Source organism: Trametes versicolor, assembly GCF_000271585.1.
Source record: "Trametes versicolor FP-101664 SS1 unplaced genomic scaffold TRAVEscaffold_1, whole genome shotgun sequence".
NCBI classification, from domain to species: domain Eukaryota; kingdom Fungi; phylum Basidiomycota; class Agaricomycetes; order Polyporales; family Polyporaceae; genus Trametes; species Trametes versicolor.
Window position 1 is genome coordinate 4,402,963 of NW_007360321.1, and position 13,534 is coordinate 4,416,496.

The 13,534-nt window shown below is 57.3% G+C and overlaps 3 protein-coding genes across 3 annotated transcripts; 1 reads left to right on the forward strand and 2 right to left on the reverse strand.

Annotated features, from left to right (window-relative positions):
* Nucleotides 1-64: 64 nt before the first annotated feature.
* TRAVEDRAFT_160022 (uncharacterized protein) lies at nt 65-1,266 on the forward strand (the record flags this gene model as incomplete). The annotated part of the gene is made up of 5 exons (XM_008035126.1): nt 65-130; nt 193-423; nt 484-711; nt 782-958; nt 1,026-1,266. The coding sequence occupies 5 exons, from the start codon at nt 65-67 to the stop codon at nt 1,188-1,190; spliced, it is 867 nt and encodes a 288-aa protein (XP_008033317.1). The 3' UTR covers nt 1,191-1,266.
* Nucleotides 1,267-1,288: 22 nt separating this feature from the next.
* TRAVEDRAFT_160026 (vacuolar protein sorting-associated protein 35) lies at nt 1,289-5,037 on the reverse strand. The gene is made up of 11 exons (XM_008035127.1): nt 4,836-5,037; nt 4,681-4,777; nt 4,321-4,627; nt 3,978-4,269; nt 3,413-3,922; nt 3,206-3,351; nt 2,729-3,149; nt 2,558-2,677; nt 2,013-2,498; nt 1,810-1,959; nt 1,289-1,750 (listed from the first exon to the last, which is right to left on the reverse strand). Exons 1-11 carry the CDS (start codon nt 4,932-4,934, stop codon nt 1,466-1,468), a joined length of 2,913 nt encoding a protein of 970 aa, XP_008033318.1. The 5' UTR covers nt 4,935-5,037; the 3' UTR covers nt 1,289-1,465.
* A 1,676-nt stretch (nt 5,038-6,713) lies between these two features.
* Nucleotides 6,714-13,228, reverse strand: TRAVEDRAFT_110086 (beta and beta-prime subunits of DNA dependent RNA-polymerase; the record flags this gene model as incomplete). Its single annotated transcript, XM_008035128.1, has 15 exons — nt 6,714-6,853; nt 6,909-6,938; nt 6,991-7,065; nt 7,202-10,652; nt 10,706-10,766; nt 10,816-10,863; nt 10,914-10,935; nt 10,988-11,067; nt 11,120-11,297; nt 11,346-11,592; nt 11,647-11,961; nt 12,018-12,260; nt 12,764-12,834; nt 12,887-13,085; nt 13,142-13,228. The coding sequence occupies 15 exons, from the start codon at nt 13,226-13,228 to the stop codon at nt 6,714-6,716; spliced, it is 5,247 nt and encodes a 1,748-aa protein (XP_008033319.1).
* Between the last annotated feature and the right edge of the window lie 306 nt (nt 13,229-13,534).

The following is a 13,534-nucleotide window of genomic DNA, read 5'->3' on the forward strand; positions in this document are numbered from 1 at the left end:
CCATCCTCCATCCTTCGGCCAGTCACTCCCTCCTCGTCGTATAACAACAGAAAGCATCGCAACGATGGCAAAAAGAAAACAACAAGACAACAGAAAGGACACCTCTGACGACGAGTCCGACTCCGAACGCGTAGGTTTTCCTCCGACCCAGATGCCCATCCCGCCCCGCACGCTGACCGGGTCCGCTAGTAGAGCCTCGTCGACGTCGACTTCGAGTTCTTCGACCCCAACCCGGACGTCGACTTCCTCGCCCTCAAGCGCCTCATCACCCAGCTTTTTCAGACGGACGCGCAGATTCTCCCCGTGCACGACCTCGCGGACCTCATCCTCGCCCAGCCCCTCGTCGGCTCCTCCGTGAAATGCGACGGCCGCGAGAGCGATCCCTTCGCGTTCCTCACAGCGCTGAACCTCCATGTGCACAAGGTGCGTCCTCCCATCTCTCTGTCCAAACGCGAACTAACCCGCCCGCACGCGCGCGAGTAGGACCGGCCGTCCATCAAGGCACTCACCGCGTACATCCTCGAAAAGTCCTCCGCGGACCCCACGCTGCACTCCAAGCTGCAAACCCTCCTTGGCCCCGCCGCGCTCGCATCGCCTAACTCAAAACCCGTCGGCTTTGTCTTCTCCGAGCGCCTCATCAACATGCCCGTTCAGATCATGCCGCATATGTTCCGCATGCTCGCGGACGAGATACAGTGGGCCCTTGACGACGTGCGTACCTGTCTCTCTAAAATAATTTCGCCGAGGGAGCGATATAGGCTGACGGCTGCGCGACTCACAGAACGAGCCGTACGACTTCTCGCACCTTATCCTCGTCTCGCGCGTATACCGCCTGACCGCGGAAGAGGTCGCCGAGTTACACGCCTCCGCCCCCCGTTCGAAACGTCAAAAGCAGTCCGACCCGCCCCAGGGCGCGGGCGTGTACCCCTTCCACCCCGAGGACGACATCATCCGTAGGGTACGTCCCCTTTCCCCCACACCCGGCGCACATAGTAAGACTGCGCGTGTGCTGACCCTGACCGCAGTTCGCGGCGCATACACTTGACTACACCTTCACGCACGCGCAACCGAGGACCGAGGAGGCGTTCGGGCTCGACACCGGAGGCCGCATGATGCTCATCCCTACAGGTCGCCTCCGGGACATCGCCGCCGCGCTCGCGGAGGCATTCCCTCAGCCTTCAGAATCATAGCCTTGCATTATCACGCACACGCAACATGTATCTGTAGTTCACCCACAGGTGTATGTGTTACTCTAGTGTATCCAACGGATCCATCGCACCGCGTGTGAGGAAAAGCAAAATAGGAAGTGCATTATACACAGGAAGTACTAAAGGTATCTACGAAGCCACAACACACAACAGTCACGAAAGGCGATAGTAAACCCGGCCCAGTCCATCCTTCCGCCCCGTTCGCCGCCCCGCGCGTGCATCCAGCTTACACTCAACCCGCCTCACATCGCACACGCTCACCGCGCGGGGATGCCCATCTTGATCGTCGCGCCGACGATGTCGACGTCGTCCCAGCGCGACTCCGCCGCGCCCCCAGCGTCCGCAGCCGCGGCTGCGGCCGCCTTCTTCCCCTGGATGTACACGAGCGTGTTCCGGAAGTGGCGCGTGATCATCTCCGGGGTCTGCACGCCCTCGAGCAGCCCTGGGGGCGCGCGCTGCGACGGGTGCACGTCGGGCGACGCGATGCTGTCGATCGACGCGGTGATGAGCTCGACGAGGCTGTTCACTAACTTCGCGTTGATCTGCGGAGCAGGCGTGAGCACTGAGTGTTCTGTGCGGGAAGGGAAGGATGTATGCTTACCGCTGGGGCGCCGCGGTCGAGGTAGAAACAGTACTGGTCCAGCGTGTCGCAGTACAGCTGGATCGTGATGATCTCCTCCGTCGCAGAGTTCGCGATCCGAAGCGCCTTCTGGAGACATTCCAACACGCGCTTGCTGTCCTGGAGAGGATACTGCACCGACCCTTAGAAAAACTCTAAGCATGAGATCGCTAAAGCACACGTACCGACTTCGGACTCTCGCCTTCCTCCTTGCTCGCACTCTTCTCGGTAGCCTCCTTCGGAGCCGGTGACGGCGCCTCCGCCTGCTCCTCCTCAGCAGGCACGTCCTGCCACCACAGGTGGCTCGCGAGGTTGACCGCGCTCGCCTGGTGCGGCTTCTTCAGCAGCTTCGCGCCGTGCAGCGCGGCCTTCGTGATGAGCGTGTCGTAGTTGTCCTCGCTGAACACCCGCGCGCCTTGCAGCGTGCCGATGATAAGCGTGATCGCCTGCAGCTGCGCGCGGCTCTCCGAGATGCTCTCCTCGAATACGCTGAACGCGTCGACGTACATGTCGTACGTCAGGTTCTCGAACCCGCACTCGTCCGCGATCTGCGCGGCAAGCAGGAAGAGCCGGAGCGCGATCGAGGGGGCCTCCACAGTCGTGGAGAGGATGGAGTTGAGTTGCCGCACAAATTTGAGGATGGTTGACACCTTCGACTGCCAGTCGTCCTCCTGTATGGTGGCGCTTGTTTAGGTTCTCGGCAATTACTATACGATGGAGATTAACATACCAAGTGCTCGCGGTTGTGATACCTTCGGCACAGCTTGATCGCGGAGGTGATGAGTGCTGGGTAGGTGAAGCGCATGCGCTCCCCACCAGTCTCGAAGTGCCGGCGTGCCGTTTGGAGAATCTACTGCACGTCAGACTCGACCGCTCTACCACGCTGAAAAGCGGCACGCACCTCGAACTGTACGTCCAAGTTGTCCGACCGGAACAGGTGAACCATCCGCGCCACCCATCCCTGCTCCTCCGCAAGCTCTTCCCGTTCGTTGTGGTAGGGCCCTCTCCTGGGGTCCTTGACGTGAACAGTCGCGCCATGCGAACCTGGTCCAGTGGCAGCATCTGCTTGGTCGCGGACGAGGACATGACACAGCTCCAGGATGCCGTTCACGTCTTCTGGGGTCTCGATAATGGTCTCGTTCTTTAGCACGGACGAAATCAGAGAATGTGACAGGGTGCGTCGGTTAGAGTACGGCTGTTGACTGAGGAGAGCAGTATACTGCTGAAGAGCGAGGAGCGTCAGAACAGACGTGTAGGAGTTGATGGGCGCGAGGAGGAGTGCTTGAAGGTTAGAGATTGTTTGTGGTGAGTGGAGATCAGGGCTACGGCAACGCGAAGGTGAGTTGTATGTTGCGCGATAACAAGTCAAACTACCAACCTGTCAGTGAATTCCTTGATCTTCTCTGCGGCAAAACCCAGAATCTGATCGACATATTCTAGTCGGTCTGGATAGCAGCTCACTGACAAATTTGTCAATGACACCAGCAGCGCGGTGATGTCTTGTATCGAGAGGTCCGGGCGAGCCTGTCGATAGGGCGCGAGTTGAGTGGAGGGTTCCGTTATATGTGATATGCCAGGTGCTCACCTTGATGAGTTCGACTACTTGGTGCCAGAATACCTCAAACAGCTTCACATTCTCCGGGATGCCTCGGAACTTCCGGATCTGGACTGCCGCTGGCTCCTGCTCCTTCTCGCCGCCCTCCTTCTCCTTCCCCTTCCCATTATTCTCGCCCTCCCCGTCCTCTGCAGTGCCATTTTCTGTTGGCGCAACTGACTCCGTCTTCTCGCTGGCGACGGGGCTGGTGGGTGTCGAGCCCCATTCATTGCTGACGGCGGTTTCGGAGTCAGTCGTTACAGACACCTGGCTCTGCCGCAGACGAGCCTGGGTGACCCTCTCCGCCAGGCGCTTTGCTGCGGCCTCCTCCTGTCGCTTAGTCTCCTCCGGGTCCTCGTTTTCCGCCTCGCGCGCTGCGTACGCAGCAAGGCGGTCAATGAGCGCGATCACTATCTGCTTGATGTTGACTTTCGGGTGCAGTTGCGCGGTGGCGGACAAGAAGGGGCCAAGGGTGTACAGGTGGAATTCGTCCGTAAATACCTGCCAATCTTACGTTAAGATACGGAAGAATGAACGGAAATTACAAGGCACGCACCTGGATGACGACCTCCATGAGATACTCCTGGGCGATGACGTCCTTGCAGACCACGATTTGCTGCAGGATACTAGGCAGGATGAATTTCTGGTACATGTCGAGGTCGACGCCATCCAGCTGGCTAAGCCGGACGAGGTTCGTGCCGACCAATATGCGCAGCTCTTTCCGTTCCAGTTCGCGCTTCTCGCGTTCCCTCGAGTGACCTTGATGTTGCAGCCGCACCCATAGCTTGTTCATCTCGATGAAGTTCGTGAGCACGAAGTTAATTGAATCCTGGAGATTACCCTTCGGTCTGCGGGGAATCAACGCGACGCCCCACGCCCCAACAACGGATACAACTCACCCCTGGTCGTCTCCCAGTGGCAGATGGTCCCTCGTCTGCCCACTGAGGTAGTGCCGCAGGAATAGCCCCCGGATGGGGTGTAGTACACCACGCGACATCTCCAGCATGTCCTTCATAACCTCCTTCACCGGAGCTTCGGGGATAGACATGTAGACGGACCCGACGGTGATCATGAGGTAGAGGCGGGGGACGATGTTGCCGGCATATTGTACAAGTTCGTAGAGGTCGGCCAGATGGTGTCGGCCTTGGACGTGTGCGTCATATAGATAGTTGGATAAGTGACGGAGAGCATCGAAGACAGCGATGTCTGCACATCCCAGTGAGTATCCCAGAACCGTTCACGTAGAGAAGATCACGCACAGAGCTCATAATATTGTTTGGGCGTGAGCGAGGACGTTCGGAGCTCAGCCAACATCAAACTCGCGCTCTTCAGCGCGTCCATGAGCTGGTCCAGTTCCTGCAGAAGGTCGCTTTCAATCGCGGTCGCGCCGGCCCACTGAGCTGACTGGACGCACCAGATGCCGCTTCATTTGCTGTACCTGTATCTTGACGGTGGCAAGCGACTCGCTGAGCAACTTGCCCTCCTCGGCAGGTAATGGCGTCACTGCAGCCATGATTGGTGGTACAGCGGCCAGTTAAGAGGGCAGTCCGGTCGCAAAGTGATCGTAGAGCAGCCTCAGATAATACGGCCAAGAGAGAGAAGGAGAAGGAGAGTGTGCAGGTAACGGAGGGGGAGGAGAGGAGAGGACGAGTCTGCGCCTGTCTGCGCAGTGCGCATAGTGTACCGGGCATAATTATTTTGGTCCGATCTCCCGGCAGAAATGGCAACTCCCAAGGCCGGCAAATACTGGCAGATATTTAAGCGCCAGAATTCTTAGAGCCTTGCGCCGACAGAAAATGTGTGGACATTAACCAACGAAGTGGACACCAGAGCATCAGAACGATGTCGAACATATCCCTGGTACTTTTTGGCCACTGTCGCACCCGGCTGGGAGCGTACGGTGAGCTCGTAAACCACTTCTCTCCGCCAACTCTCCGCGGGGCACCTGCCGCGATTAGCGCCCATGCCGCTTGGTGTGAATCATGGGCACTCGTGTTCCTCAGAAGGGTCACTATACTCGGTTTCTAGCAAACAAATGACGGTGGCGAGTTTTATACAAGCTCTTTGGACTAGGGAAATCTAATTTGAGGGACTATACCCTCGTTGGGCGCGGATATTCTACCAAATTCTGCCGGAGTCGGAGCCCGCGGCGAAATGCATGGCAGCATCCTGCCACTATTTAAACTGTTAGGGCCTGGTCGGCTGCCAGTGACTAGCTAGTCACTCCCCGCCAAAAATCAGTCACTAGTGACAAGTAGTCGTGATCCGACTGAAAAGCCCAGTCGTGATCGGGAGGACCGGTCGGCAGCGCACGACCGCGGGCGCCAGCGTGTCACTTCCGAGCGCCTAGGCGTCACTCGCGGTGCACGTCCACTGAGAGCTTCAGGGACGTTCTTCCCCGTCGTATAGCTCTCGTTCCAACCGCGAGGGCTCGTACAAATGCAGGATGCTTAATATAGTATAACAGATGAATTTAAACATCTCGCGCTAAACTTTCGAGCCGCATAGCGTCGCGCGTATCTGATAGACTCCGATAGAGCATGCGCGCCGACTACTAATCGAGCCTCCGGGCATTTGAGAGTTTTGTGCTAGCTCGCGCGTAAGCCGAGAATAATATGTGTAGCTATTTTCTGCTTTTACAAAGAGTTCCAAAGATATGCTGACCCTTTCCAGATCGCGCGATGGGAGTGAAGCTGAAATCCTGGGTATCAGCTTACCCTCTCTAAAAGCTCATCGCGTCTATACTTTGACCTATCGCGCACTAGTTCTGTGTTTTATATTATCATTCATGTACTCGCGCAGGAGATTTGACCAACAGGTCGTCCGCGCTCGACGGTTTATGTTTCCGCTACGTGCGCGCCTTACCTGTCGCGCGAGTCCCTCCAGCACGCGCGCGGATGAGCGCGGCGGGCTGGCGTGACCCGACTGTGACCAGGGCGCCTCCGTTAACCACTCCCGATCGCCGACTCCCCGGTGATCTCGGGCTTTAAACCTCTCACTAGTGACTAGTTAGTCACTGGCAGCCGACCAGGCCCTTACTGTGCGCAACAGCACTGCAACAGCCAACGCTAGCTACGCGCTCCCTTCTCAAATTGGTAATTCTCCGCAATTCATATTACCGCTCGGCCCGGCCGCAATCAAACATACGCTCAGGGCAGGCCGGCCAAGCGAAGGGGTTACAGACAGAACCACAGGATATGATACGAGCGGACATTAATCTACAGGTTTGCATTGAGAGCTAGATGACGAGATGATACGAGTATGTTCAAGAATCCCATGTGGTGTATACTACTCAGTCCCAGGATGGAGAGGTGCTGTAGGAATGCCCACGGTTCGTCGACGATGACCCATTCTGATTCTGGGCGGGGCTCGAGGGCGACCACTGCGGCGAGGTCGGGCTATAGGCAGGCGAGGCCGGGGAGTACGCCGGAGCTGCAAAGGCATCATCAGCGCAAGTCGCGAGCATGTGGGGCACACTTCAACTTACAGGCTGGAGAATAAGTAGGAGATGTGGGGGCTGTTGACGTCAATTAGCTGGCGCAAGAATATGTGACAGAGAGAGAACTTACAATATCTGGGAGATGCAGGTGAAGCGGGTGAGGTAGGTGAGTATTTGGGGGATGTTGGGGACATTTGAGCCGGGGCTGCGAGGGAATATCAGCAACAAGCTCGGCGTCCAACTAGGAAATGTACTCACAAGCTGTATCGAGGGAAAGAGGGAGGAAGTGAATAACCGGTTAGAGTTGTGCACAAACCAAACGAGATCGAGAAAGTACTGACTAGGGGAATAACGAGGCGACGCGGGACTGAACGACGGACTCGTTGGAGAGTACCGCGGAGAGGTAGGACTGAACGACGGGGACTGTGGACTGTACCGCGGCGAGGTAGGGGAGAACGACGGAGATGTCGGCGAGTACCGCGGACTCGTCGGTGAGTACCCAGGGGACGTTAGGTTGAGGGCGGGAGACGTCGGCGAGTACGTCGGTGATGTCGCGCCGTGGCTGCGGTCGTAGAACGGCGACGTCGCGTACGGCGAAGTGCCCATTGGAGACGTCCCACCCGTGAAGGGCGACTGTGCCAAGTACGGTGAGGTGGGCGAGTACGCATTTGGCGAACTCGGGCTGTACCCGGGCGCAGCAGGCGACATGCCTCCGGCGCCCATTGGGCTCATTCCGATACCCAGGAGCGAGAACGACGACGCTGCCTCTTCGCCTCCGTTGACCGCTAGTGGCGAGAACGCCGCGGCCTCTCCCTTCATCGTCACATCCTGCGACCACGTTGGCGAGTTGCTGTCGTAAGGCGTCATCGCGACCTGACCAGGAGTCATGCCGCCGTCCACCTGAGCTGCGAGCATGGTCTGCACTGGTAGACGGTGGTCCACGATGACATCCTTCAACATGTCGATGTCGAGCGCGACGTCGAATGCACCGGTACCCATCGGCGCCATCTGCCCGAACAAGATGTTCTCCGCAATGCCGTGGCAGTCGTCCTTCTCGCCAACCGCGGCAGCCTCCATGAGAATTTCGACCGTCTCCTCGAATGAACAACGCATGAGAGCGCCAGTGTCCGCCCTGTTGATACCGTGTCGAGTAATGGCCATGAGTGTACCGCGGTGCGTCATGAGGTCGCACAACAGCGCAAGGTGACGGTAGTTGACGTAGGAACCGTCGAACTCGATGACGTTCCTCAGCTCGCGCATGATGGCGGCACGCGCGGCCTCGATACCGAGCACGTCGAAGATCTCCACGCAGTTGTTGGAGTACGTCCGCTTGAAATCGACACCGTCGATGCACATGACGGTCTTCAGGTTGACACCATCCGTCTCCAACACCCACTCCTTGTCCCCACGAGCTTCGATGTTGCCTGCAGCCGTAACCGAGATCTTGTCGTGCTCCAGCAGGAAGACACGCTGGATGCCCGGGACACCGCGCAAGCTGACTTGGCCCAACATGGTGTTCTCGAGCTGCCGCAGGAAGATGTCTTCCTCCACCTGCCCGAGGTCTTCCTCATCCTTGTCCATCCCGCCGAGAACGCGACACCGAATGACGAGCTTCTCGGAGTTGTCCTCGCTCCAGATGACGAAGAGGTCCGTCTTGAAGTTCTCCGCGACTCGGCTAGCGACGTAAGCCATCGTGAGTTTTCGGTCGATCATCTTCGCACGATCGAGCTCCAGACGGAGCAGCCATGGCGACATCAAGTGAAGCTTCTGCTCAACGTCTTCGTCGGGAATTGCGAAGAACGACTCCACAAAGACCTGATCCTCCTCGATGATCGTCGAACTCGGGTCGGGGTCGTACCAGATCTCGACCGAAGCGGTGACAGTGCGGAGGGAGGTGAACGCGAGCTCCTGCTGCACGTTCTTGGCAAGGATGGCATCCTTCGCAATCTCTGGCTCGAGGTAGACGGAGAGGGATGGCGTCTTGATGTTGGTGGCGACGTTGATGATCTCCTTCAGGCGCGGAACACCCAGGGTGACGTTCTTGCTAGAGACACCGGCGTAATGGAAGGTGTTGAGGGTCATCTGTGTAGCAGGCTCTCCAATCGACTGCGCCGCGAGAGTGCCACACATCTCGCCGGGGTGCGCCACGGACTGGTTGAACTTCGTCTCAATCTCTCCAAGCGTCCACTCGAAAGCCTCCCGATTGAGATGGTACCGCTCCAGAACCCGGCGAGTGGCCAGGGTAGCTCGGAGATGCATACGGAAGAGCAATGTCGCGTTCTCTTGCGCCTCCTTTGGAAGTGCGCCTTCGCCACGGACGACGACGAGTCGGTTACACAACTCGCGAACGGAGTCAACGATGTAGATAGGGTCCAAGTCGCTCGGCTTTCGCCTGTCGATATGGAAGATCTGGATGGCGTTCTGCACGATGCGTTGGAGGTTGACCGGAAGATAACGAGGGGCGGAAGGGTCGGTTCGAGGGAAGATCCAGTCTCGCAGCAGTTTCCGGTCGCCGCTGAGCTGCGCATACTCCTCGTCCAGCTTGGACTGAAGCTCCAGCGAGCTGTCATCCAAACCAACCTGGAGGACCCCTGGGAGGAAACCGCCGGAGGGATCCGTGACGTCAACGCGGTAGTCGTGCTCGAACTGCGCGTGGTTCAGAGCGAACGTCTCGATGTTCTGCTTCTCGATGAAGGCGCCGTCCATACCGTCTTCCCCATAGACGAACTGGATGAGATCGCCCAGGGAATTCCGCACCGTGCCGTCGTAGCAAACCGAGACATCCTCCAACGCTTTGACGAGTCGACGCTGGATGTAACCCGTTTCCGCGGTCTTGACAGCCGTATCGATGAGACCTTCGCGACCAGCCATCGCGTGGAAGAAGAACTCCTGGGGAGTGAGTCCTCGCAAGTATGAGTTCTCGACGAAGCCGCGAGCCTCGGGACTGAAGTCGTCCTTCGTGAAATGGGGAAGTGTTCGGTGTCGGAAGCCGAATGGGATACGCTTTCCCTCGACGGACTGTTGCCCGACACAGACAGACATCTGCGAGATGTTGATGAACGAACCCTTGGATCCAGCAACCACCATCTGCTTCACGTTGTTGTCCTCCTTCAGGTTCTTCTGCGCGTACTGACCGCTTTGATCACGCGCCAAGTTGAGCTCGCGCTCGACGCGTTTCTCGAAGGACTCGCGAATGGTCATACCGGGCGCTGCCTTGAGACGGGCGTGGTAAGCGTCGTCGACGACCTTCAGCACTTCCTGTTTCCGCATCGCGATCTGATCCTGGATGTAGGTCATGGTCTTGTGGTCCGCAATTGTGTCCCCGATACCGATACTGAAACCGTTGTGGAACAGCCAGTAGTTGACGACCTGCTGCAACCCGGTAAAGAGCGTTCGAGTTGCCTCAGGGCCCTTCTCGCGGAAGACGACGTGGACCAGACCGCCCTGGGAGGCACCAACCGTCTTCTTCTCCACGATACCAAAGACGATATCCCCGTTCTCAATCATCATACCGTCGTCGAACACTGGGTTGTTTGACTTCGGATCCGGGGAGCGGAAGATGTTGATACCGCGAGGAATGCACATGCTCAGAATCTGCTTGCCCGTCCAGAGCGGCTTGGGCTTGATGATCGCTGGTGTAGGCACGCTGCCGTCCCAGTCGGGAACCCAGAGCAAGATGTTCTGGACTTGCGACCACTCCAGGAATGTGTCTCGAAGGGTAAACTTCCGTACACCGCACAGGGTGTCCTGGACGATCCCCATGACGGGCTTGTTCGCCTGAGGCGAGATGATCTAGTTGGAACATTAGCATACCGCATCTCACTGAAGCTGGCACGCATCAGTACCTGACGCGGTACCCAGGCGATCTGGGAGAGCTCCGCTCGAGTCTCTTCACTCTGAGGCACGCTGATACAAGCGTCAGATAACTTGACAATACGTGAGAGTCCGCACGTACTGCATATTCATCTCATCACCATCGAAATCGGCATTGTAAGGTGGCGTGCTACGAGGATGGTCAGCATCATAGAATGTTGTGTGAGAGCACGTCCTTACACAGAGAGGTTCAGACGGAACGCTGGAAAACATTATTAGTACACCCCAAATGTGAATAGCAATTCAGGGCTTACTGGAGTACGGCATCAGCCTCACACGATGACTCATCATACTCATCTTGTGCAGACTAGGCTGCCGGTTGAAGAGGACGAAGCTACCGAACATCATCAGTACGGTGACCCAGAAGGTGACTTGATGCCACTCACTCTCCATCCTTCAGATGCCGTTCAACGATCCAACCGTATTGCAAGAATGCATCCGCACGCTTGTTGTATCGCAAATCTATCCGCTCACCCGTGTCGCGTACAACGTATCGGGCTCCAGGGTAGACTGTAGGCCCATTCCGCACTAGTTCCTGGAGGTACGTGATGTTGTACGGTGTCACTGCAAGGAGTCAGCATTGAGAGGGCTACGGCAAATGCATCTACTGACCTCGTTCGGGAAAAGTCAGGTTCATCGCAATACTCCTAGGTACGCCGACCTCGTCCAGTTCGAGATTGGGATCACCGGTGATGACCGTCCGAGCAGAAAAGTCGACACGTTTACCCATCAGGTTACCACGCAGACGTCCTTCTTTGCCCTTCAGACGAGCACGGATGGCTTTAACAGGACGACCCGACTTTTGCAGCGCCTGGGGGATACCGGCGATATCGTTGTCCATGTATGTCGCAACGTGGAACTACAGGCAGGATGAGAATGACTATCGAACAGAATGCTACCCAAGGAGGCTTACCTGCAGAAGCTGTTCGAATTCGTTAATGACGTGCGCGGGTGCGCCCTCCTGTTCGCAACGACGGACGTTCGCCGACGCCTTGATGATGTCTCCGAGCTTGTATGTCAGATCATCCTCACTGCGCATCGTGCCACCATCGACAGCGATACTAGGTCGTACAGGGGGAGGGGGTACCGGAAGAACCGTGAGGATCATCCACTCTGGCCGGGCATACTCGACTGAGAGCCCAAGGAGATGAAGGTCCGACTCCGAAACCTTCTTCAACGCCGTGTAGACCTCGTGTGGAGGGAATAGCCGCTTGTCCGGCTGGAGCGACTTCACCTCCTGCGGGAGATGAGATGACGGAGGAAGAACACCAATGAGTTACGAACCTCATCTTCGTCCTTCCCCCGCTTGTACTGAACAAAAAGCTTCAGCCCCTCTTTCCTGACCTGAGGTTGAGTGGCACCACATCCGCCATGACCCTTCTTAGCCTCATCGTCCGCGTTGTCATTGTCGTCCTTGGGTTCGTCAGGCTCGCAAATCATCTTGCTCTTGCAGTAATTCCAGACGGCTTGCATGCGAGCCTTGGGATCGCGAATATGCCTGATTCGATCCGCGAACGTGGGGTCGGACTTACATTATGCAACGATCCAATTCGAGGGATGAGAAGGATATAGAGACCAAAATGTCAGCGTGCGCTCGAACATGGAAGGTGGCGCGTTGTCTGTGTCCCAATCAACGGGTACAACGCTGAAAACGGTTACACAGGGGGCTACGTGAATCGAGTAAAAAGTGCATCGCCGACATGCCACTCAAACTGCGTCACAGCGAGTGCAGTCGGTTATCCAACCATGCAGCTCCCAGAGGGATATACTGCTGTCTTTTCCGCACTCCTCGCTCAGCCCCCCATTTCACCACACAACCGCGCGTCCAACCATGACCGGACGTATGCAGCGGTCCACGCGGCGATCAAGCGATCGAAAACGCGCGCGGACCTCGTCACGGGTGGAAGAACGTCTCGATTGTCGAGAACAGACGCAGTGCGGGTTTGGGGTTCTCCATAAGGTTGGAGAGAGCCCCCAGAAAATTGGGTGGTGGGGTGCGAAACGAGTAGAGGAAAGAAGAGGTCACTCACGCTATCAGCCTTCAACCGCCCGCAATTTACACAGATACACTCCAGGATCTTTTTCACTTTCACAATGAACCCTGTGATAAAGTGTCAGAGGGCGAGCAGGTGGCTAAAACGAGGACGACGCACCAGGGTGAAACACGGGTCTCGCCAGCTCAATGTGCCCGAAGTGCCCAGGACATTCTGACATCCCCTCTCCACACGTCTGACACTTGAAGTTGCGGTCTATCGTGCCCATGCGGGGGTCCATGAGACCACCCAACTTGGGTTTGTGGGTGGTCTCGTCCATGACCTCCGGGTGCTCAATTTTTGCAACTGAGTATGCTTTCTGTGTTGCTGGTCAGACACACGCCCTGAGGGCGCAAAGGGAATGGAAAGACGCACTATCTCTTCTGGAGAGAGGATACCGAACTGTACTTCCCGCACCTTGCGGATGGGGGCCGCCGAATACGCGAACTGGTGTCCCAGCATGATGGGCGACGGAAACGAGGGGAAACTCGCGAGGGAGAGGACAAAAACCCGTCAGAGACGCTAACAGACACAGCCAGCCAAGAGAGAGCGCGTCGACAAGAGGATGAGAGGGGACAGAAGAGAGATGGGCGACGTCGTCGACGTGGTCGAGGACAAGGAGTTGCGGACTCAGCCAACGCCCACTCCGCCGGAACCGCTCCCCAGTGACAACGGTCACCCATTGTTGTCACGCATGCGTCACTGTCACGACGACCCCGCAGTCCCCGGCTAGCAGCGGCGCTAAGGCTTGGTCACTCCAGTCCAACG

What these genes read in the sequence shown, in the direction of transcription:
- TRAVEDRAFT_160026 (XM_008035127.1), bottom strand. Translation starts at nt 4,934, where the DNA reads ATGGCTGCAGTGACGCCATTACCTGCCGAGGAGGGCAAGTTGCTCAGC. An exon ending in CAAACAATATTATGAGCTCT is followed by an intron (nt 4,628 to 4,680) that starts GTGCGTGATCTT and finishes TGGGATGTGCAG; the next exon opens with ACATCGCTGTCTTCGATGCT. An exon ending in AAGGCGAGAGTCCGAAGTCG is followed by an intron (nt 1,960 to 2,012) that starts GTACGTGTGCTT and finishes GGGTCGGTGCAG; the next exon opens with TATCCTCTCCAGGACAGCAA.